The following is a 23,984-nucleotide window of genomic DNA, read 5'->3' on the forward strand; positions in this document are numbered from 1 at the left end:
CATTAGGTCCAGTCGTGGTGACTCTGGGGTTGCGGCGCTCATCTCGCTTTATTGGCCGAGGGAGCTGGCGTACAGCTTCCGGGTCATGTGGCCAGCATGACTAAGCCGCTTCTGGCGAACCAGAGCCGCGCATGGAAACGCGGTTTACCTTCCCGCCGGAGTGGTACCTATTTATCTACTTGCACTTTGACGTGCTTTTGAACTGCTAGGTTGGCAGGAGCAGGGACCAAGCAACAGGAGCTCACCCCATCGCGGGGATTTGCGATCTTCTGATCGCAAGTCCTTCTGATCGGCAAGTCCTAGGCTCTGTGGTTTAACCCACAGCGACACCCGCGTCCCTGTAGGCTGTTGGAATCTTTCCTTTAAAAGCTCGGGATGTGGTATTTACACTCACCAATGCCTCTAAGGGCTGGTGGGTGAAGTTCCAGGGACAATCATGCAGGAGAGCTTTCCTCACGTTAACTTTGGCATTGCAGTCCCACAGTCATAAATATTCCCTAGTCATGTTTATTTAGAAATAAGTTCTACTTGGAGTGGAAAGTGAGCGATTTTTGGAATGGAGTAGCTTGTGGGGTTGGGGGGGGGGGAGCCATGGCTGGCTGACACACTGAACATATTGCAACATTATACATATACATATACATACATACATACATACATACATATATATATATGATTTCTTAGTTTACAAAAATTGTCTCTTTTTTAAAGTTGCGTTTTTGACAGATCAGCTTAATTTGTTGTGAGGCATTAGCGCAGGCATCCTCAACTTCTGCCCTCCAGATTTTTTTTTAAACTTTATTCCAAAACTGAAAAAGAATTACAAACATCAAATTCAAAATCCATACTTGTTTTGTAACATAAGCCTATTACATAATTGACCCTCCAGATGTTTTTGGCCTACAGCCTCCCATGATCCCTAGCTAGCAGGAGTAGTGGTCAGGGATGATGGCAATTGTAGTCGCAAAACATCGGGAGGGCCGAGGTTGAGGAAGCCTGCATTAGTGTTAGATTAGGAAGAAAAGGGGAAAAGAGGGGGAAGGGGGAATGGCGAGTGGGGCGGGGTCAGGGTTGGCAATGCTTCTCTTCTTCTGCTTAGTGTATGTGTGGGGTTTTGTGTCAGAGTCACTTGTGTGGGTTCTCTTACTATGTATTCGCTTGTTGTATTTCCTTAGTGGTGAGGAACTGCAACATTTTGTTGCGGCTTACAGACCCCCCCACTTAGTAGAATTCTAGTTGTTTAGCTTAGGGGTGTGTTTGCTGCACTCTCTTCTAGCACGTGAGCAGTCTCTATGCCAGGCGAAATATTAACTGTATTTTTGTTTTTCCTGGCAGGCTGTGGGGACTTCTTGTAGCCAAGTAAGATTGTCTTCCATAAACACGGTTTTAACAGTGAGTCCGTAAGTGACTGTGGAGGCCAATTCTGGATCCACACGTCCTTCCACAGTGGGGACAAAGGTTTCCAGGTGGCAGTTGAGGGTTTGCCAAGCGTGCCTTCTTCTTGGCATGTTTCTCCCTTTTGTCCTGAGTTCGAGTGACTTCAAAGGCCTTTGGTAAAGGTTGTTCTCCAACTGGAGTGCTTAGAGGCCAGTGTTTCCCTGTTGTCGGTGTTTAAACTACATTTTTTAAAACAGTGGTACCTCAGGTTACATACGCTTCAGGTTACAGACTCCCCTAACCCAGAAATATTACCTCGGGTTAAGAACTTTGCTTCAGGATGAGAACAGAAATTGTGCTCCGGCGGCGCGGCGGCAGCAGGAGGCTGCATTAGCTAAAGTGGTGCTTCAGGTTAAGAACAGTTTCAGGTTAAGAACAGACCTCCAGAACGAATTACGGTAAGTACTTAACCCGAGGTACCACTGTATTTGCCTTGAGAGAGTCTTTGAACCTCTTTTGTTTTCCAATTTTTAAGTTCGGAACAGAGTCCTTGCTTTGGAAGACAACAATCCGGCGTCCGCCCAAGATGACCAGCCCAACAACTCCCATCACCCAGTCTGACCCAGAGTTGGAGTCCAACTCGTGGTGCTTGTTTTTACAAAAGCAAATGCGGGGCAGCTCTTTGTCTTCGCAGAACTTTCACTCCTGGGGGCGGGGGGACACGCCCCTCTCTCTCTCTGAGCCAATGGGAACTTCGGGTTCGCTGCTTCGGCGACTGGAATGTTGAGATTCCGCTCTCTCATTCGCTCCCGAAGGAAAGAAAGGGGGGAAAGCGCGGTTTGAGTCGGAGGCGTTGCTAGGCGACGGGGTTTCCCTGCTCAGCACAACATCCCCGCAGGGGAACCGAGAGGAGCGAGACGCGCGGATGAGCGGGAGGCGCCCCCGCAGCCCCCCAAAAAACCCCCACTCCCGTTGTATTCAGCGTAGGGGCAAGCAGCTGGCTAGCCAGCCATGAGTAGCGAGCAGGTGAGGGATGGAAAAGTATTTTTTGTGTGATTGTTTGTGTGTCTTTTAGTTACAGTTCAGCTTTCCCTCTTTCCCCTCAGTGCTGCTTCGCCTCCCCCCCAAAATCACATGGAAACCTCCTCTTCGAAGTGTTTTCAATGTCGATCCTGGCTAGCAGGATCCTTGCTCGCGCGTGATCTCCAAGAGCCACAAAGAAAAAAGAGGCACCGCTTGTCATTTAAAAGTTTTTTTAAAACTTGGCTGCTTTTCGGTGTCTCTCTCTTGAACTTCGCCACTAGCTTTTCTCCCCGTGCCCTGCTCACTTTTCCCCAGGCAAACTCATTCCCTTCCGCTCTGAGCAAAGCACCCGACATTTCTCTGATGAAAATAGGGACATACGGAAAAGCAGGACGTTCCAGGATCAAATCAGAAATTGGGACGGCTTCTGCAAATGGGTGTGTGTGTTATTGGGCTGTTCTTGTTTTTTTTAATTTTGATTGTTTATTTTGTGGTTTTGGATTTGGATTTTGTTCTGTGAACCGCCCTGAGAACTTACGGGTATACGGCGGTATATAAACTCAATAAATAAATAAATGAAGTCGGGACTGGAAAATAGGGACACTCGGAGGGTCTATATTAAAGGTAAAGGTAAAGGTCCCCTGACAGTTAAGTCCAGTCGCAAACGACTCTGGGGTTGCGGCGCTCATCTCGCTTTACTGGCCAAGGGAGCCGAGGTTTGTCCGCAGACAGTTTTTCCGGGTCATGTGGCCAGCATGACTAAGCCTCTTCTGGCGAAACCAGAGCAGCGCACGGAAACACCATTTACCTTCCTGCTGGAGAGGTACCTATTTATCTACTTGCACTGGTGTGCTTTCGAACTGCTAGGTGGGCAGAAGCAGGGACCGAACAACAGGAGCTCACCCCGTCGCGGGGATTCGAACCGCCAACCTTCCGATCAGCAAGCCCTAGGCTCAGTGGTTTGCAGGTCACTGATATTACTATTACTTAGTATGTTCATATGTGTTTTTATCTTGTATTTTTATGCTGTGAACTGCTCTGAGATCTATGGATGAAGGGCAGTGTACAGCAGGCAGACCACAATATGTGGAGGGGGGGTGGGCTATGCTTGGCTTGGTGCGGGGTCTTATTTATTCATTCATTCAAGTGATTTCTTACTCACCCTTCACTGTTAAGTCCCAGGACAGGTTACATGCAATCAAATCATGCAATCCAAAAGGAGTAAATAAGTTTAAATATACCAGGAAAAACAAGGAGAACAATTCCAAGCAAAAGCAGCACAGTGTAGATTAACCCAAACAGAAGGGGTGAGTCCCAGTACCTTAACGGTCAAAAGGCCAGGGGTAAAGAGGTGCATTTTTGACACATGACAGACGTTGCAGGAGAATTTAGGGGCTGCTACAGAGAAGGCCCTCTTAAGTGGACATTCCTGTCATTTCTAAAGTTGGCAGAGCTACCAAGAAACTCTTGCTTGGAGGTGAAGAGAGAGTCATTAGCAATGGGTGGTGAAATTGTCAGGCAAAATTTTAAACTCTTCAGCTCATGAGGAGTTTGGGTCTACAAAAATGCAAAGAGGCTGCACTAATATTAACACTTACCCCAATCAGGCTTCTTTATAAAAAAAAGCAAAAGCAGATTTTTAAAGTGCCGTTTTAAAAAGTCAGTTGTAGAACTCAGTCTTAGCCACAGATTTATTAAACTGGAGATTCCAGACTATTTATAATTCCTGGTCAATAGTCCTGTTACTGTAATCTGTTTCAATTGTTGTTAATGTGCTGATGAATGACAGGTAACAAATTGAAACATCTTGGGACTATGCCAGATCATGTCACCTTGAAGTAAATTGTAGACCTACTGAGATAATAACCATGCGTCGTGTATACCGTACATGTTTCTCAAGGTAAGGCAGAGAGATTAGTTGGTCAGGAATGAACGTCTGATGTACACAGAAATCAAATAAGGAGAGATGATAGGAGAAATGATTTTGCACAAGACCTGTCAGTGTGGTGGACCAGTGTCCACGCGGACAAAAATATCCGCACATCATTGTTTTCATACAGTAGGGGGCGTTCTTTCACTAGCTTGGTTACAGAAATTTATTTTAAAAAGTAAGGCTTGCCACTTAATGTTACTCTAGAATAGGAGGTTGTGTGTTTTTCCCCCCTGAAGTTGATGGAACTCTATTCCAAATAGATGGCATAAGCTTTCTTTTTTTCCTTTTCCCCCCTCCCTTCCTGACATTTACTTAAACATCCCTGCTGTTTGAGGAAGGAGCAGGTGGTGTAGCCATATTTGTTGAAGGAGACTTTAATATATTCATCTCATTAGCGGAAAGTTGATTGCAGGATGACATCCTCTAGGAAAACAAGAATGCAGCCCAAGCTCTTCAAAGTCAGGCATTTAAAAAGGATGTAATCCTCCTTGCAGCTGTTCATATAATTTTTAAATTAGTTTTTGAAAAATAAACTTAAGCAGACAGTTTGTATTGGGGGGGGGGGAGGACTGGTGTTCTCACAACATCTTTAAAGTGGCAGCGCTTTTTCCCTAGAAGCATTTCCAATAAGAGAGGAAGCAGATTCTTTTGCAAAAATAAATAAGGAAATAAAGAAATAAATAGGTAGGTAGGGCAGAGTTAGGAAACTTCGGCTCATAATTTCTTCCAAAATCATGGATTGCATAAGTATAGAATACAGTGGTACCTTGGTTCTCAAACTTAATCCATTCTGGAAGTCCATTCCAAAACCAAAGCGTTCCAAAACCAAGGCGCGCTTTCCCACAGAAAGTAATGCAAAACGGATTAATCTGTTCCAGACTTTTAAAAACAACCCCTAAAACAGCAATTTACCATGAATTTTACTATCTAATGAGACCATGGATCCATAAAATGAAAGCAATAATCAATGTACTGTACTATAAAATGAATAAGACAGTATTGTAGATGATAAAAATTAAAATTATTATTTTTTCTTACATACACTGATGATAGTCATTGTTTGGATGGGGGGCTTTTATCCATTTCCACAGTCACACAGTCAGTCAGTCAGTCAGTCAGTCAGTAGCCAAACTGGGTTTCACATAGTCACAACAACAAATTAACTGGAAAAGCCTCAAAAACAAAAACGCAAAATAAATAGCAAAAACAAATGCGCCAAATTTAATCCGCTCCAGAAGTCTGTTTGACTTCTGAAATGTTCGAAAACCAAGGCGTGGCTTCTGATTAGTGCAGTCGCCCCAGAAAGAATAGCCGACAGCCGCATCGGATGTTCAGCTTCCAGAAAACGTTTGGAAACTAGAACACTTTTGTTGTTTAGTCGTTTAGTCGTGTCCGCCTCTTTGTGATCCCATGGACCAGAGCACGTCAGGCACTCCTGTCTTCCACTGCCTCCCGCAGTTTGGTTAAACTCATGCTGGTAGCTTCGAGAACACTGTCCAACCATCTCGTCCTCTGTCGTCCCCTTCTCCTTGTGCCCTCAATCTTTCCCAACATCAGGGTCTTTTCCAGGGAGTCTTCTCTTCTCATGAGGGGGCCAAAGTACTGGAGTCTCAGCTTCAGGATCTGTCCTTCCAGTGAGCACTCAGGGCTGATTTCCTTCAGAATGGATAGGTTTGATCTTCTTGCAGTCCATGGGAATCTCAAGAGTCTCCTCCAGCACCATAATTCAAAAGCATAAATTCTTCGGCAATCAGCCTTCTTTATGGTCCAGCTCTCACTTCCATACATCACTACTGGGAAAACCATGGCTTTAACTATGTGGACCTTTGTTGGCAGAACACTTACTTCTGGGTTTTCAGCATTTGGGAACCAAGGCGTTTGAGAACCAAAGTACCACTGTATAGAATAGGTTATACCTTGAAGGAACAAAGCTGTTGGAAGCTGGATGCTATTTCCAATAATTCATTTGGTATTTCTATAACAATTTTCTGCTCCAGTCCAGTGATGCTGCTCTGGTGCCTGTAAACATCACCCCACGGTGTAAATATTTAACAGGTAAAGCTTTTTTTTTTTTTTTTAGCTATGGAGATTAAAGGATGTGAAAGCTTCAGAGGCTAAATTTCTGTGGGTGGTTCCAGCTAAAGTGTTCTGCCAGTGCAAGGATGCACTGCGCAATGGAATTCTGTTCCACTGAACTAAATGGGGAAAACAGCTCACATCAAGCATGCATCCCTGTGCATTGTGGTGGTGGCAGCTTTGGGTATGTGTTGCATTGTTTTTGAAAGGCACCCATTACACCATTTTGGAGATTTCCATCTTTGATTCCAGGAGATGAGTCTGTGAAACAGTTTGAGAGATAATGGTTTGATTGGTGACTGGGTCGTCTTTCAGTTGGTTAGCTCAAAAACCAGAGAAAGGCGAATTTGTAGCTCCTAACAATCAGGGTGGCTCTGTGGGTTAAACCACAGAGCCTAGGACTTGCCGATCAGAAGGTTGGCGGTTCGAATCCCCGTAACGGGGTGAGCTCCCGTTGCTCAGTCCCAGCTCCTGCCAACCTAGCAGTTTGAAAGCATGTCAAAGTGCAAGTAGATAAATAGGTACCACTCTGGTGGGAATGTAAATGGCATTTCTGTGAGCTGCTCTGGTTCGCCAGAAACAGCTTAGTCATGCTGGCCACATGACCCGGAAGCTGTACGCCGGCTCCCTCGGCCAATAAAGCGAGATGACCACCGCAACCCCAGAGTCGGCCACGACTGGACCTAATGGTCAGGGGTCCTTTTACCTTTACTTAGCGATCAGGGAGTAAAGGACCCCTGGATGGTTAAGTCCAGTCAAAGGCGATTATGGGGTTGTGGCGCTCATCTTGCTTTCAGGATGAGGGAGCTGGCGTTTGTCCACAGATAGTTTTCTGGGTCATGTAGCCAGCATGACTAAACCGCTTTTGGCGCAACAAGACATCATAATGAGTGCCAGAGTGCACAAAAACGCTGTTTACTGTCCCACTGCAGTGGTACCTATTTATCTACTTGCACTGGCGTGCTTTTGGACTGCTAGGTTGGCAGGAGCTGGGGCAAAGAAGAAGGAGGAGGAGGTTTGGATTTGATATCCCGCTTTATCACTACCCTAAGGAGTCTCAAAGCGGCGAACAATCTCCTTTTCCCTTCCTCTCTCACAACAAACACTCTGTGAGGTGAGTGAGCAACGGGAGCTCACCCCTTCGCAGAAATTCGAACTGCCAACCTTGCGACAGGCAAGCCCAAGAGGCTCAGTAGTTTAGACCACAGTGCTACCCGGGTCCTGGGTGTACTCAGGAGTGAGCTGTTGCCTCTTAGACTGTGGAGCATTTTCAATGGGGCGAAATGAATGCAGCCGCAGTTCTTGTGCAAGCTCATTCGTTTTAGTGAAACTGATGCAGCAGCAGCGCTTCCATCCTTCATTTGAATGTGTTTCTTTCAAATGCTCTGCTAACGTTAATGGGAGAAATATATACTGGTGTGCATGTAGCTGCTGAATGCTGAGGAAAAAAGATGACAGTGTACTGCAATAAACGAGCAAGAACCTAAGCTTAGGCATGTTTATTCAGAAGCAAGCCCTGCAGTCCCGTACAGGGCTTGCTCCTCGTAAATGCGATTAGGACTGCAGCTGTAAAAACATTTTTAAAGTTTCATATTAAAAGTATACATGTCTTATTTTGCCTACTGTTTTCACTACCTTGCAGCCCAAACCACCCAACAAAGGGAAATTGGAGAAACCTATAGCAAAATTCTTACCACTGGTGGATAAGGTAATTTTTGCTTTGCTAAACATTTTTAAGCATGCCTTTGGAGAGAAAATTCTGGTGAATAGCAAATGCGTACAAGCATCTATCTTGAATAGTTTCTCCGTTTATTGCGTTTATACCCTCCCTTTCTCCCAAGGAGCTCAAGGCAGTATATATAGCCCCCCTTCCCTTTTATCTTTACAGCATCCCTGTGAGGTAGGCTAGTCTGCAAAAGATGCTGGCAGGGCCAAATTCTCCCAGTGAGCTTTATGAATGCCCTGATTCTGCTGAAGGTTATGGCAGTGCCTTTGATCCAGATACAGCCATAAGCAGCAAAACTCATGCGTCCCTATAGTGAGATACATGGCATAACCCCTCATAATGGTTTTGGTTTTCATTTCCATTGAAAGATAGCAAGGTACCATTCACATCTATTAGAAAGGAAGTTCAGGGCTGCAACTGCCTTGCCTCTGTGCATATGGCTGTCTGTGCATGGATCACCACTCACGTAGAAGAAGGAGAAGAGTTTGGATTTGGTATCCCGCCTTTCACTCCCTTTAAGGAGTCTCAAAGCGGCTAACAATCTCCTTTCCCTTCCTCCCCCACAACAAACACTCTGTGAGGTGAGTGGGGCTGAGAGACTTCAAAGAAGTGTGACTAGCCCAAGGTCACCCAGCAGCTGCATGTGGAGGAGCGGAGACGCGAACCCGGTTCCCCAGATTACGAGTCTACCACTCTTAACCACTACACCACACTGGCTCTGTAGATCTGTGAGTAGATCTGTGAGATCAGCACTAAGTGCTGCCTTTGTCTACACAAGGCAGATATTTGCATCTGCTGGTATTGTCCCTTCCCTGTGCAGCAGTATCAAATACAGGTTTGTAGTTGCTGGACAGCAATTTCAGGAGTACAGATCCCTTACTGTAACCATAAACTGATTTCTAGATCGGGAAAGAGATCCACACATCCAGCAAGAGAGATCTCTGCATCCTTTCCTGTGTTGTTTGACAAGGCAAGTGCGTATCTGAATGCACATCCCTGTCCAAAATGCAGTGGTCATCCAGACAATTGAATTAGTTGCATGTTTGTTTGCAAATGGATTTGATTTGCAAATTTTTATTTTTAATTTGCCTGCTTACTGATATCGTTGAATTAATATCTTTGAAATGGCTTACAAATGGCATTAAGGACTGTCAGGAAATAGTTGCTGGCATCTTTCTACAAATGAGAAATTAAATGTTTCAGATAAACTGTAAGCCAATATGGCATCAGAATCCTCCTTCGTTCCACCTGCGGGGAGAAGAAGAGGCACATGTTCCAGAGGAGTTTATGATAAGAAACGAGGTAACACCAGGTAAGCATAAAGCCGGATGCTTGTGTACAGATGAAAATGGTTTTATCACTAGGCATGCATTGTTTTTTGACCATTGTAATAACCTGGAAGATATGTAGGTGTTCTATCGATCATTTACTGGATTGTATTTTTTGCATTTCTCTTTTGGTTTATGGCCAAAATGAAAATGAAAACTGAATCAACCTCAGTGTAAACTCTGCTAGCTTGTGAAATGACTGCATGTAGGGCACACTTGATATATGCACATGGTATATGAACTAGCTGTCAGGCTTCAGGGAATTGACTTCCTCCCCCCCCCCCCCCGTGGCAGTAAATAAGCAGAACAAAGGAAAAAGAGTCGTCTTACCAGTTGTTGTTGTTTAGTCGTTTAGTCATGTCCGACTCTTTGTGACCCCATGGACCAGAGCCCGCCAGGCACTCCTGTTAGAAACTTTAATAATCACAGTGAGGGAACAAAGAACACGTCTCTTAGAAATGGTGGTGCTCCCAATTAAGGATTACACCCTCTTCCATCCCTATTAATCCACGTCCCTCCTACGTCTTGTAATCTGAGGTTGTCCCCTCTGTGCTTTCTGTTCTTAAACTTTCTGAGCTCTTCTTGACCTTGAGGAGAGCAGAGGGATGCCGTCCAGAGATTGTGAATCTGTTAACTCTCTCTCTCCCAGTGTTTCTTCTCCTAGCTGTTCTCCATCCAGTATTTCCCAGCTTCTGCCTTCTGAACTATATCCCTCTGCAAACCACTGTTCCAGATCTATACTGTCCTCCTGCTCTTGGGAAGATTCAGGATCAGGAGCAGGGGGAGGGGGTGGTTCCCAACATTCTTCCACAGTGCAGCCCTCCTCAGCACGGTCCCTGACACTATCTCAACATAAGTTGATAGCTTTTCCAGCAAAAGGTAGCTCAGTTAATGAATTAAAACACATTGCCCTAGTAAGGGCTTCTTTCCTCAGATGCATGCATCCCTTGATGACTGGCTGTGGCATATCAACAGACCTAGTATAAAGGCATTGTATTTGAAGTACGATGAGGTGATTAGAAAGGGTTGTTTGTGGTGATAGGTTTGTGATGGCCCAACCCTGCATTTCGGTGGTTACTTGGAGCTACAGCCACCAGGGGATGAAAATACATGTGTGAACCAGCCCTAATAGATTTGAGACTAAATATTTGCATCTGTGTATCTGCTGGCAAAAGTCGCAGTGTTGATACGCTACGCTATGCTACGATATGATACAATATCTTTATTGTCATTGTCCCATACAGAACAATGAAATAAAGATATTGTATTGTATTGTATTGTATTGTATTGTATCGTATTGTATTGTATTGTATCGTATCGTATCGTATCGTATCGTATCGTATCGTATCGTATCGTATCGTATCGTATCGTATCGTATCATATCAACACTGCGACTTTTGCCAGCAGATGAAATTCTGATGGGGCTGTAGTTTGCAATGTGATAGATAGATGATAGATAGATAGATAGATAGATAGATAGATAGAGCCCTGCTTGATCAGACAAAAAGCCCATCTAGTCTAGCATTCTGTTCCAATAGTGGCCAACCAGATGCCCAGGGGAAGGCCACAATCAAGAGATGAGCCCAATAACACTCTTTGCCACCTCACAATCTCCAGCAGCTAGTATTGAGGTATGGAGTGGAATTTTTGCTTGCCTGATGGAATGATCTCCCATTTACTCCCCTTGCACCCTGGGATTGGGGGGAGGTAGTGGCACACGGGAATAGAGGGGGAGCCTTGTTCAGCTTGTGGGAGTCCTTGCACTGGCTTCTGCTAGCAGAACTGGGTAGCTTCTGATACAAATATACAGTCATACCTCGGGTTAAAGACGCTTCAGGTTGAGCGTTTTCAGGTTGCATCCCGCGGTGACCCGGAAGTAACGGAACGGGTTACTTCCAGGTTTCTCCACTCGCGCATGCGCAGATGCTCAGAATGAGGTAACGTGCATGCGCAGACACGGCGAATCGCGACACACGCAGACGCGGGTTGTGTTCTGCTCATGATGCGAATGGGGCTCTGGAACAGATCCCGTTCGCATCCAGAGGTACCACTGTATAGCCATCATGACTCGTAGGCACAGATAGCCTTGTTCTTGATGGCTAATGTTGGCATAACTTTATGACATTGCTTTGGCAAGGTGATTAGTATACCCCCGTGCTAAGCTAAGCACCGGTTGTTGACTGAGCAAGGTTTCGGATCAGAGTTTTGCTTCAGTGCATTTGAACTGGTCTCCACCCCCATCGTTCAGCCCGGACACTGAGTTCCAGCGCCGGGGGCCTTCTGGCGGTTCCCTCATTGTGAGAGGTGAGGCTGCAGGGAACCAGACAGAGGGCCTTCTTGGTGGTGGCACCTGCCCTGTGGAACGCCCTCCCATCAGATGTCAAAGAGATAAACAACTACCTGACATTCAGAAGACATCTTAAGTTCAGGGAAGTTTTTAATATTTAATGCTGTACTGTTTTTAACACTTGATTGGGAGCCGCCCAGAGTGGCTGGGGAAACTCAGCCAGATGGGCGGGGTATAAATAAATTATTATTATTATTATTATTATTATTATTATTATTATTATTAAGATATTTCATTCAGCTAAATTGGTGTGCATGGCTCAGGGTGTTTAGATCTCCCAGATTACTTGTCAAATGCATAGGATACCGCAGCTGATCAATAACCCCAGGCAGCTGACTCTTTAAGGATCTGACTCTTGTGGGATACCTTGAAGTGATTTGCCGCTTTCCCACCTTCTGTCATTTTCATGCAATGGATAGCAGTTTGGAAAGAGGCTCTTAACTCCCTTTTGGGAGAGGCAGGAGCTGATTCTGCAGAGCTTTGGTGTCACACGCTGGGTAGCTAAGTTGGTTAGAACGTGGTGCTGATAAGGCCAAGGTTGCAGGTTCGATCCCTGTTTGGGACAGCTGCATATTCCTGCATTGCAGGGGGTTGGATCAGATGATCCCTTCATAGCTAAGAAAGGGAGGTGCTTCTTGTATCAAAGGATCATATAGTTGGAAGGGACCACAAGGGTCATCTAGTTCAGTAACGCAGGAATCTTTTGCCCAACACAGGACTTGAACCCACAGCCCTGAGATTAAGAGTCTCATGCTCTACAGACTGAGCTATCCCTTCCAACTCTACAATTCTATGTGGATTTGAGCTGGTACCACACAATATCTTCCTTTCCTCCCCTAGGAGAATATCTGGCTCAGAGGGCTCAGAAGCGAAAAGCACAGGAACCTCCTCCAGCCAGTGATTTGGGTGCCGGACCGTCAACTTCTAAAGCTAAACCTGGCAGCAAAAAGGACCGGGAAAATTTCAGAAGTGCTCTTGTTAACATCATCATGTGAGCTTCTGTGTAATTTTATTTTTTAGAAAAGTTCTTTCCTCTTTTAGAAAGTGCAAGTATACATATTATTTTTTTTTTAAAGAAAGGATGACCACCGAAAGAAAAAAGGTCAGTTTTGAGAAAGTCGGAAAAAACAGCTTAACTGAGATCAGGACTGATTTGCCAACCGGAGTTTGAAAACCATTGTGATTGAATTGTTGTGTTTGTTTTCGTTAGGCAGCCAGACCTTACTGAGGAGCAGCAGCTTTCCATAGAAGAAGCGAAACCTGGGGCAACAGAGGGCATAGAAAAAGACATTTTGGTAAACAAGACAATGACTCTTTGATTTGAGTGTTTATCAAGGGGAGGGAAAGCAGGATTGAAACATTAGGACTGCGGCAGTGATGCTGGGGGCCAGAGAGGCAGTGGTGCTCTCTCGTCAATGGTGATGCTCCCAGCTTTGGCAGGGATGGCGCAGGGCAAGGTGGTAAGAGGGTCAGGTGAACGGAATCCACTCATGCACTGCTGATGATCCTCCCTGGGGGTTTTCAGTGACTTCAGAAGGGAAATAAGGAGCCTGTGTCCCCTCCATGTGGCTTGTGGATGGACAAACTCCCATCGTTCCAAACTTTCAGCCATGCTGGCTGGGGCTGCTGGTTTTTTTTTTGCTTTATTTTATATTCTTTATTGAAAAACAAAAGCACAAAGTTACAAGTGCACAGAGTAAGGAAAAAGGTAAAGGTAGAGGACCCCTGGATGGTAAAGTCCAGTCAAAGCGGACTATGGGGTTGCGGCGCTCATCTCGCTTTCAGGATGAGGGAGCTGGTGTTTGTCCACAGACAGCTTTCCGGGTCATGTGGCCAGCGTGACTAAGCCGCTTTTGGTGCAAAGGGACACCGTGGCGAGTGCCAGAGTGCATGGAAACACCGTTTACGTTCCCACCGCAGCGGGAAGACACAAAAAGAGTGAGATAGGACACAAAAATAGGAAGTTAGCCCTAAGGAAGTTAGATTAGCTTCAACCAGAGCCAGGGCCTTTTCAACACTGGCTCCGGCCTGGTGGAACGCTCTGTCTCATGAGACCAGGGCCCTGCAGGATCTGATTTCTTTCCTCAGGGCCTGTAAGACAGAGTTGTTCCGCCTGGCCTTTGGCTTGGAGCCAGTTTGATTCCCTCCCTCCCTCTCTTTCTTTTTTCTTTTCCTTTTCCTCCTGCGATGAGGCTACATTTTAATATTTTAATGTTTCAATATTTTAATGTTGTATTTTAATTTTGTTTTTAAGTTGTAATCATTCAACTTGTTTTTATTATTGCTTGTTAGCCGCCCTGAGCCCGGCCTTGGCTGGGGAGGGCGGGGTATAAATAGAAATTATTGTTGTTGTTGTTGTTGTTAAAAAGAAGGAACAAGAAATGGCACCCGTGTAGAAAACAATACAGAACAATAACAACAACAAAAATATATTGTGCACTTTACACAAAAGGGGGAAAATTTTTATTGTAGTTAACCAGACCTTAACCTAATATGGTATTTATAAAAAATAATTTCAAATGTCATTAAATTTGTCCATGGCAAGTCTACGTTTGTATACAACTTGTTCATGTGCAGTGAGTTTGTACGTATTGTCAATCCAATAATTAAAGGGAGCTGCATTGTTATTCTTCCAGTTAATCAATACCAGTCTTTTTGCCGTAGTCCAGAGAGTCCATTCATATTGTCCCTTTGTTAGATTCCATGTGTTGGGTGTATAATTCAAAAGGATATTTCCCCCTGCAAATTTAAGATTGTTCCGTACAGTCTTTCCTTCTCCTCAAAAATATTCAGTGTAGGATGATGTACAAACATATATTTTAATGGAGCATTATACCTGTCACATCTCCAGCAGCTAGAGCAGGCTTCCTCAACCTTGGCCCTCCAGATGTTTTTGGCCTACAACTCCCATGATACCTAACTAGCAGGACCAGTGGTCAGGGATGATGGGAATTGTAGTCTCAAAACATCTGGAGGGCCGAGGTTGAGGAAGCCTGAGCTAGAGAGCTAGAGAGTCCCTTCTACAGGCTCTGTGTTAGAGGTTAAAAGTTTGAAACGGGAAGCAAGGGGAAATGGAAGGCCTACTCCAAAAAATACCAAGCAGTCGTGCATGCACAGGTTAATTGTAGTTAGCACATTGACATATGTTTCACATATGTTTAAAGTGTGTGTTTGTGTGTGTGTGTGTGTTTGTGTGTGTGTGTGTGTGTGTGTGTGAGAGAGAGAGAGAGAGAGAGAGAGAGAGAGAGAGAGATTTTGGGAGGGAACGCATGCATCCATCAAGGCCAGAAATAGCTTTGCTTTTTCATAGCATGTTCTGGTCTGAATCTCCTGTGATGTTCTGATTTTGCAGAAATACTACTATTACATTCGCCACGGGATAGATACGGAACATGTGGCCCCAATGGAGGACTCCTGGCTGGAGCATGTCTTGGCACTTGTGCCACAACATTTGAAAGTGCTCAGTGAAAGTATCTATGCCCTCTCCGATGAAATGAGAGAGGACTATCTTCTCAGTGTGAAGAAAGCAATAGGTAATGTCAAATGTGATATTTGCTGGAGAAGGTCAGTCTTGAGTATTGTTTCAGCATAGGTGCATTTTTAGCCCATATGTTGTCCATACTGTGTTCTAGAGGAGCCTGGAAATATACCAGAGTTTTCTTAATGAAAAGATAAGCAACGATGGGCAAATGTCCCTGAAGCAGTTTGCCACCACTTCCTGCCCAAAATGCAGAATACAGTGAGATGATGATGATGATGATTATATTATTATTATTATTATTATTATTATTATTATTATTATTATTCATTACCCCACCCATCTGGCTGGGTTTCCCCAGCCATCCTGGGCAGCTTATGCTATTAAATCCTAATGGTGAGGCCCTACAAGCCTGGCTGTGGTCAAGGAGAAAATGTTTCTAGAGCAACATCTTTGAGGAGATAACCCTGCACACAGCAGAGGATTCTGGGAACATGGGGAGGAACTCAGCATCACACTATTACAGTACAGTGGTACTCCAGGTTACAGACTCCGCTAACCCAGAAAGAGTACTGTCAGGGAACTGCCATCAGAGAGTCAGGTGGTGGAAGGGCTCAAGGAGGGTAGGAGAGCCTCGGATGCTGAGGAAGGAACCAGCAGGGGGAGAGAGAGAGTTCCCACAGAAACTCAGTCGGAGGGATGGCTCCAAGATACTTCCAGTGAGAACAGCGGAGAGGTTTCAGGACCTCCGCTGGGGACGCCTACTCCGCGCAGGAAACTGTCACGCAGATAATCCAGAAGGAGGGTTTCCGTTAAGGAACTCTTATGTTGGCGCAAATTCCGGAAACGCCCACTGACGGATTCTGCCAGCAATTGAGGTAGCCATGCACCCATGGCTCCGCGGACTGGGAGAGTTTAGAAACTGATTGCATGAGTGGAGAGCTCAACCATTTACGCACAAGCAGCCCCCTTAACCCATAACAAGTACCTCGGGTTAAGAACTTTGCTTCAGGATGCGAACAGAAATTGCACAGCGGCGGCGGCAGTGGGAGGCCGCATTAGCTAAAGGGGTGCTTCAGGTTAAGAATGGTTTCAGGTTAAGAACGGACCTCCGGATCTAATAACCAGAGGTACTGTAGCACCACTGTAGTGCAAGCATTTTGGCTTGCTGGGTGGAACAGTCCCCACCTTCTCCTGCTGTGCACTGTTCTGGGATTCTCCTGAACTTTCCAGAGCCAATTTTGGATACACACGGTGGGAGGGGGGAGAGGGGAGAGGGTGCAAAACCCCATTTTGCAAGTGATGTGACTCAGTTGAATCCCACCCACGGTGTTCTAAGTGTTCTTTGTTCTTAGGTGCACATCCTGGGTAGGATTCAGTTTTGTACTCTTCCAGTCGTTCTGTCTGTGCAAGATGGAAAGATCCTGCCCCTTGCCCTGTTTTTGAGGGTCTCCCGGTCATCCCCCAGAGCCAATTTGGGCTGGCATTGGGGGAAGGAGAGAAGGGCTTCTGCTGATGGGGTTTGTTAGGCGAATGCTGCCCTCTGTTTACAGGGGGAGGTCTCCAGGCCTGTTGAGCCTCAACACAACTTCATCAGCAGCACTGAGAAAGTTTGAAAGCCTCTGTGTGGTTACTGTTTGCTGCCTTTATTCATCACTCGCGCCGTAAAATGACTCAAAGCAACTCACTGTTGTAAAAGCGTACATGATTTAAAAATTTTTAACGCTATTGGAAAGATATAAAAACATTATTGGCTAAAAGGGCTCATCCCAGTATCGTAGAAAAGGACAATTCTTATTCCACCCTACTAAAAGATGAACTCCAATGCAGACTAGGGTACCATCATACCATAATAGGTCTCAAATTAAGAGCCAAATGCTTGGGTAAACGTCTTTGCCTGGTGCCTAAAAGTCAATAATGATGATGCTGGGTTCGTCTCTCTGGAGTGAGTGTTCCACCGTTGGGGAGCCACTTCTGTTGCAGAATGCTATCTGTAAATGAGTGATGCTTGGAAACTCTGGCCCTTTAGTTGTTGCTGGGCTGTAGCTCCCATCATCACCCCTGACTATTGGCTATGCTTTCTGGGGCTGATGGAAGTTGGAATCCAGCAACTTCTGAAAGTCTGCGGGTTCTCCATCTCTGCCGTAAGCAGAATAGCGTGTGCCACTGTTCATTCCCAATGCATTGTTGCTGGATAAATTGTTCTGGAAAGCACACATAAATTCTGTCTGAAAGGTTTAAACAAGCAGGATTCCTCTTGGAAAAGCTTTCCATCCATTCTGGGCATAGAAGCATGGTCTCCATCATTCTTCTTTGGCTGTAGTCCTAAACACACTTATTACGATGTAAGCCTCACTAAACACTATGAGACTTATTTCTAAGTAAACATGCATAAGAATGCACTGTGAGGGTTTTTATTTCCCAGCTGCTTTTAATTTTCTGCTGGTTCAGCCTTTTTATGTACACTTATTTTGTTTTGTTTTGCAAAGCGTTCTTAAATCAAATGACTTTGATCCGCGTTGCCTTCGGTTACTCCTGCATAACACCCTTGAAGTCTTTTAGAAATAATTGGTTCGGCTTCTTTGTCACAGTCCCCCCTTCCCCTGTTTTGCTGAGATTATTTGTGTTCTGCTCTGTTTTTAATGCCTCCTTTTAGTTGACTTTGTTTTGAGAGACCCCAGAGAAAAGGAGGAAGACAAGAAGCAAGTTCTTCCACCTCATCGTGAAGAGTAAGGAAACGCTACTTCAAAACTTTTGCCTAGAAACTGTAACAGGCAAAATGCCTGAAGCTGTCTTAGGATGCAGTTCCTGTGCAATCTTAACATGGGAGTGATTCACATTTCCCCACAATGGTTCTACTTCTATGCATGGGATTGCGCTCTTGAAATGAGTTAGACCCCATTGGTGCAGTGATTATATGTATCCTTCCTGGCAAGAGCTCTCCAAGGTTTCAGACAGGTCATTCCCACCTTCTAGCTGGAGATACCAGGGCATAGCTGTCAACTTACAGATTTGAAAATAAGGGAGCAGCAGCCTCGAAAATAAGGGATCAGCAGCCCAAATAAGGGATTTTCCGGGCACAGGTATGTTCAACTTCTGAGCCCCTCTGAGCCAAAGGCAGAAAGCCCAGCCAGCAGCCAAACAAAGCCTCAAGCGGTGGTTCCCACAGTGCAGCAACCCGGCAAAGGGGATGCAGCAAGTAAAACCACTGACACTTTTCCGCTGGGAAGCGCTGAGCAAAGGCGAGTCCCCAGGCAACGCGACCGATTTGATTGGCTCAAGGCATGCAAGCTCCACCCCCCCAGTCGTTCTTAGACTCCTTATTGGGTGAGCAACACAGCCAAGCAACACAGCTGGAGCCTCCCTGGCCGGCAGGGAGGGAGGGAGAGAAGCTGCTTCCTTTGAAACCTGGGAAATGTAAGGGACATCATCAATAAGGGACAGCAGTGGGACACGGCGTTGGGATAAGGGAGTTTCCCACCAAATAAGGGACGGTTGACAGCTATGTACCAGGGGTTGGGCAAAAGATGTGCTCTAACACCCCAGTGAACAGAGGGCTCCCCCCTACCCTATATGGAAATGCAGAATGCTCTGCTTCCTGGTTTCTAGCTGTTGTGCAATGGGTTTAGGTAGAGCTTCAGCCCGTAAAAAGGTAAACGTAAATGAATCATGCAAAAGATGGGGTTAGACCAGATGTTTGTCTCACAGTAGCAGTGCCCGAAATGCACACCTTTGTAATGAAAGAAATGAAGGATTCCACCACGGGCGTAGCCAGGATTTTTGTTTTGGCAAGCTTTTGTTAGGGGGGCAGAACCTCAGATTTGTATTGATTTTGATCCCATGCCCCCCCGGCTATGCCAATGGATTCCACACTCTGAGTAGGTCTTAGAATGTGCAACAACAGTCCAGTTGAGCATGTGGATTTCTGTAGTGGAGCTGTTGCGATTCCAAGCTGAGTTACATATTGACCCTTGCTCCTGTCGCAAATTTTGTTTAGTCCATGGGTTAATTTGTAGTTGACCTTTCTACTGACTTTTCTACGACACTTCTACTGACCTTTCTATGACACATTGCTCCTTCTTTGCCATCAACTTTATGGATCTCATTATCACCCTAGTTCATACATTTGTAAACAATGAAGAACTTTATGTGCCTTTTAAACAAAATAAAATATTGTGGTGTTCTCCTTGTTCTGCCCTGCACTGAGCATGCTGAACAATAAGTTTTAATGTTTTTCAGATCTGGGGACACAAAACTGTATTTTTTTAAATAAAAAATGTAAATGCTGTTGCAGTGTCACTAAACTTCAGAGCAGAACATGGCAAAAAACCAATAATAATAATAATAATAATAATAATAATAATAATAATAATAATATAATTTATACCCCGCCCATCTGGCTGGGTTTCCCCAGCCACTCTGGGCGGCTACCTACAGCCTTATTGGACACCAAACACGAAGTCACTGTTTTACTGTTATGTAAACTTGCAGAAAACAATAATATAGCTCTTATTATATAACTTTCTATTGAAATGATTATGCGACACAGTTGATGCTGGCTTACAAATGCCTGCAAATGAAGCATTGTGCTATTATTACAAGAGAAGCCCTAAAGCCAATGACGACAAAAAACATTCCCCCCCCCCTTATTTAGTGCTAAGTATTGAATAAGAGTTGCTGCCACAAAATAAGACAGACTTATGAGAAACACATTTTGCAAGCTAAAGCATGGGTGTTGCAAGCTGTCAGGTGAATGCATAAGAAAAAGTACAATGGCACTTTCGTTATGTTCGGAGTGGATGGTTTGGCTGTGTAAACAGCAACAGGATTTATTGCAAAGAAGGTACAAACATGGGCACATCCAGGAAGGGATGATTTGGGGGCCCATTGGCGTCCAATACCTCTACTGTCCTTGCCAAATCACCTCTCTCACAGGTAGCCTAGACATGTGGAACAGACCTACTAGATGCTCCATGAGGAGTGTAGATGCTCCATCTGGAGTGTAGTAGGACCAGCATTAGTGGACATAACATCTGGAACAGCTGGGGAAGAGGACATGCTTTTGCTAATTCTGCCCAGCATGCTCCTTTGCCAGGGACTCCTTGGATGAAGTTGAGGGTTGTGCTGCAAACTGCTAGCCTGTTGTGGGGGAAAAACTAACCCCAAAACTCCTAGTGGGGTTAGTGGCTAGTGGCTAGTGGCTAAAATTATGGAAACCTTTTGGAAACAGTACATTTCCGAGGTTTGATAGCACCTGATTGGCTCTCTAAACGCTCATGCTCGTTGGCTACATTCAAATGAAGGAAAGCTTCTCATATCCTGCAAGTTGTGCTTCCTTTTTCTGGTTATTTGCCTATAACTTTTGATGGAACACAGATAATTGAACAAACTTTGTTGCATTACATTCTTCATTAAATTATCTTTCCATTGATATATAATGTTATGGTATTGCTCCAAAATAAAGTGGTGTTATGAGCTACCAAACTTCAGAAATACACTTTTTTTCCAGAAGGTTTCCACAATTTTGGCCACTGGTGTAGGTAAACCAGATGGCTGTGGTGCCTTGGAGGACAGCAATACCACAAGGAACAAGGGTTAGGCTTAACTAGCTTCCTTCCTTCCTTCCTTCCTTCTGCTCTCCCTGCAGTTCTTACTCTGTTAATGTTGATCTTGCTCTGTGTGCATTAAATAAGAATGGGTTAATGGACTGCATCTTACTATAATATTGATTTTAGGTTCCCATAGGTTTATTGAACTGATGGTTCTATTTTATGATAGCTTGTTGACACGCTTTCTAATTGTGTCAAAATGTGATGCTGCGTTTTGATATTGGTTGAATGTTTAGGCAGAGGGCCTTCTCGGTAGTGGCACCCGCCCTGTGGAATGCCCTCCCACCAGATGTCAAAGAGAAAAACAACTACCAAACTTTTAGAAGACATCTGAAGGCAGGCCTGTTTAGGGAAGCTTTTAAGGTTTAATAGGTTATTGTATTTTAATATTTTGTTAGAAGCCGCCCAGAGTGGCTGGGGAAACCCAGCCAGATGGGCGGGGTATAAATATATTATTATTATTATTATTATTATTATTATTATTATTATTTATTGCGAATCACTCTGGGCCTGCTCCACCTTATAGGAAAAAATATATATATAAACAAACACTGAATTACCGTAACTAAGTAATGGCGGGGTGCCTTGCAATGAAACCAACACTGTGCACATCCAGCCAAAGACCCACAGCAGAAATTCCATTGTGCTCAATGGGGATCCTATAGATTCTATAGGCATTTGGGAGAAAGCGTCATGCTCACCGGCAGATTTTGTGCCTCTGACAAACTCACTTCCTTGCCTGTGTGTACACTTAGTAGTTCTAAGTGTACTTCTAATTGGTTAATTAACTACCTAAATTGTATGCATACAGCTAATTAATTTGATAAGGCCTAGGCATTCACAAGGGATTTTGGATTAGTAAAAGAATTTCCAAACTCAGAAGAAAATCTTAACCACCACCCTATTTAATTTTGATATATTTCCCCAAAGGTGTATTTTTAAATTCTGACAAGCTGGTAAAATTGGGTTTGTCTTCTATTTTTTTAAAAATTCAATAACGCAGCACAGATATATCTGTACTCCATGTATCTCTTGGGATCTCCAGTGTTACTAATTTGTGAGGGTTTTTTTTTCTTTTTGTTTATAGGATGGAGATAGTGCCCAAACCTTGGAACAAGTCCTACCTGGCAGCTCGTGCTTATATAAATGAGCATTTGTACGCGATGAATCCCACCATGTTGGCTGTTCTAGACCTCTGGCAGACATCTTTTAAGTAAGCAGTGTTTTGAATGCATAGATGTTGCACTTCTGTCAATGTAAATGTAATAATAACTAATAAAAATAAAATTTATATTCCGCCCTTCCCGGTTGAAAAACCGGGCTCAGGGCAGCTAACAACAAATTTTAAACACTTTAAAACACTTACCGTATTTTTCGCACCATAGGACGCACTTTTTCCCCTCCAAAAATGAAGGGGAAATGTGTGTGCGTCCTATGGTGCGAATGCAGGCTTTCGCTGAAGCCTGGAGAGTGAGAGGGGTCGGTGCGCACCGACCCCTCACGCTCTCCAGTCTTCCTCCGCAAGCAGCGGGAGGCCAGCGCGGGCTCCCGATGCTTGCGGAGACTTGCCTGCATGCCGAAGCCTGCGCGCGCTGAGCTCAGCGCGCCCAGGCTTCGCGGACCTCTCCGCAAGCAGCGGGAGCGCTCCCACGGCTTGCAGAGAGCTGCTTGTTTGGGGGCTGGGGTCGGGGGAAGCTCGAGCTTCCCCCGCCCCAGCCCCGCGCCTGGGGGGGAAATAATTCCCCCCCCTTTATTTCCCCCCCAAAAAACTGGGTGCGCCCTATGGTCCGGTGCGCCCTATGGTGCGAAAAATACGGTAATTATAAAAGCAGCATAAAATACAGTATAAAAACATGAATAACAATAAAATTCAAAAATCAATTAGATAATCCCCAGGGCTAGCTGGCTGAATTGGTCCTACTTGGGCCACCGAGGAGGTCAGGGGAGAATTAGCTGTGGGGTCTCAGAGTGGATGATATTCATAAAAGGTGAGGGGGAGGAAAGAGAAGAAAATAAATGATCAGGCAGAATTCAAATGTGTACAGATGTGTTTACAGATGTGTAAGTAAAAGTTTCCCAAAGTCGGAGAAGCAGAAGAAAATGCTGTGCCTCTGCTCCTTTTCTACTCCTTGTACCCAAGGCTTCGGCCCAGTGTATCGGAAGGAGTGTCTCCACTCCCCTTGTTTGGCCCGGACACTGAGGTCCAGCTCCGAGGGTCTTCTGGCGGTCCCCTCACTGCGAGAAGCGAGGTTACAGGGGACCGGGCAGAAGGCCTTCTCGGTAGTGGTGCCCACCCTGTGGAACTCCCTCCCATCAGATGTCAAGGAAATAAACAACTGACCTTTAGAAGACATTTGAAGGCAGCCCTGTTTAGGAAAGTTTTTAATGTTTGATGTTTTATCGTGTTTTTAATATTCTGTAGGGAGCCGCCCAGAGTGTCTGGGGAAACCCAGCCAGATGGACAGGGAATAAAATTAATAATAATAATAATAAATAGAGCCAGTGTGGTGTAGTGATTAAGAGTGGTAGACTCGTAATCTGGTGAACCGGGTTCGTGTCCCTGCTCCACCACATGCAGCTGCTGGGTGACCTTGGGCCAGTCACACTTCTCTGAAGTCTCTCAGCCCCACTCACCTCACAGAGTGTTTGTTGTGGGGGAGGAAGGGAAAGGAGAATGTTAGCCTCTTTGAGACTTCTTTGGGTAATGATAAAGTGGGATACCAAATCCAAACTCTTCTTCTATTATTATTATTATTTCTTCACAGACCCCTTGAGTGTCTCCACTTTTCTCTCCTTTGGGGCTCTCCCCAAAAGCCACCCTTTGTGTAAAGCTTTTGGACTAACTCCTTAGGCTTCACCCTCAAAACAAAATCCTAAGGGTGCAATCCTAGGTCCTCCCTACTTATGACACCAGGAGACAACCTCCAAGGCACTTGTTCTTCGCACCAGTCACCTGATCATCACTGAGAGCGAGGTCCTTTGGAGGTGTGTTGTGGGTGCCAGCAGCACACTGCTGAAGTCATGTTTGCAGACATCGTTAAAACTGCACCCGCAAATGGACATTTGTCCTCTCTGTGTACAACAGAG

The 23,984-nt window shown here is 45.0% G+C and overlaps 1 protein-coding gene across 1 annotated transcript in view; it reads left to right on the forward strand.

The window, feature by feature from the left end:
• The first annotated feature begins 2,265 nt into the window (after window positions 1-2,265).
• Window positions 2,266-23,984, forward strand: part of DNAH7 (dynein axonemal heavy chain 7) — a 147,073-nt gene continuing 125,354 nt past the window's right edge. Inside the window, exons 1-8 of the mRNA XM_081849027.1 lie at window positions 2,266-2,403; window positions 8,052-8,117; window positions 9,339-9,447; window positions 12,651-12,801; window positions 13,021-13,105; window positions 15,163-15,343; window positions 17,945-18,017; window positions 21,985-22,110. Coding sequence (XP_081705153.1) covers window positions 2,389-2,403; window positions 8,052-8,117; window positions 9,339-9,447; window positions 12,651-12,801; window positions 13,021-13,105; window positions 15,163-15,343; window positions 17,945-18,017; window positions 21,985-22,110 — 806 coding nt within the window. The 5' untranslated portion in view covers window positions 2,266-2,388. The remainder of the gene's footprint in view (window positions 2,404-8,051; window positions 8,118-9,338; window positions 9,448-12,650; window positions 12,802-13,020; window positions 13,106-15,162; window positions 15,344-17,944; window positions 18,018-21,984; window positions 22,111-23,984) is intronic.

Source organism: Podarcis erhardii (assembly GCF_964252035.2).
Source record: "Podarcis erhardii genome assembly, chromosome: 1".
In the NCBI taxonomy this organism is placed as follows: domain Eukaryota; kingdom Metazoa; phylum Chordata; class Lepidosauria; order Squamata; family Lacertidae; genus Podarcis; species Podarcis erhardii.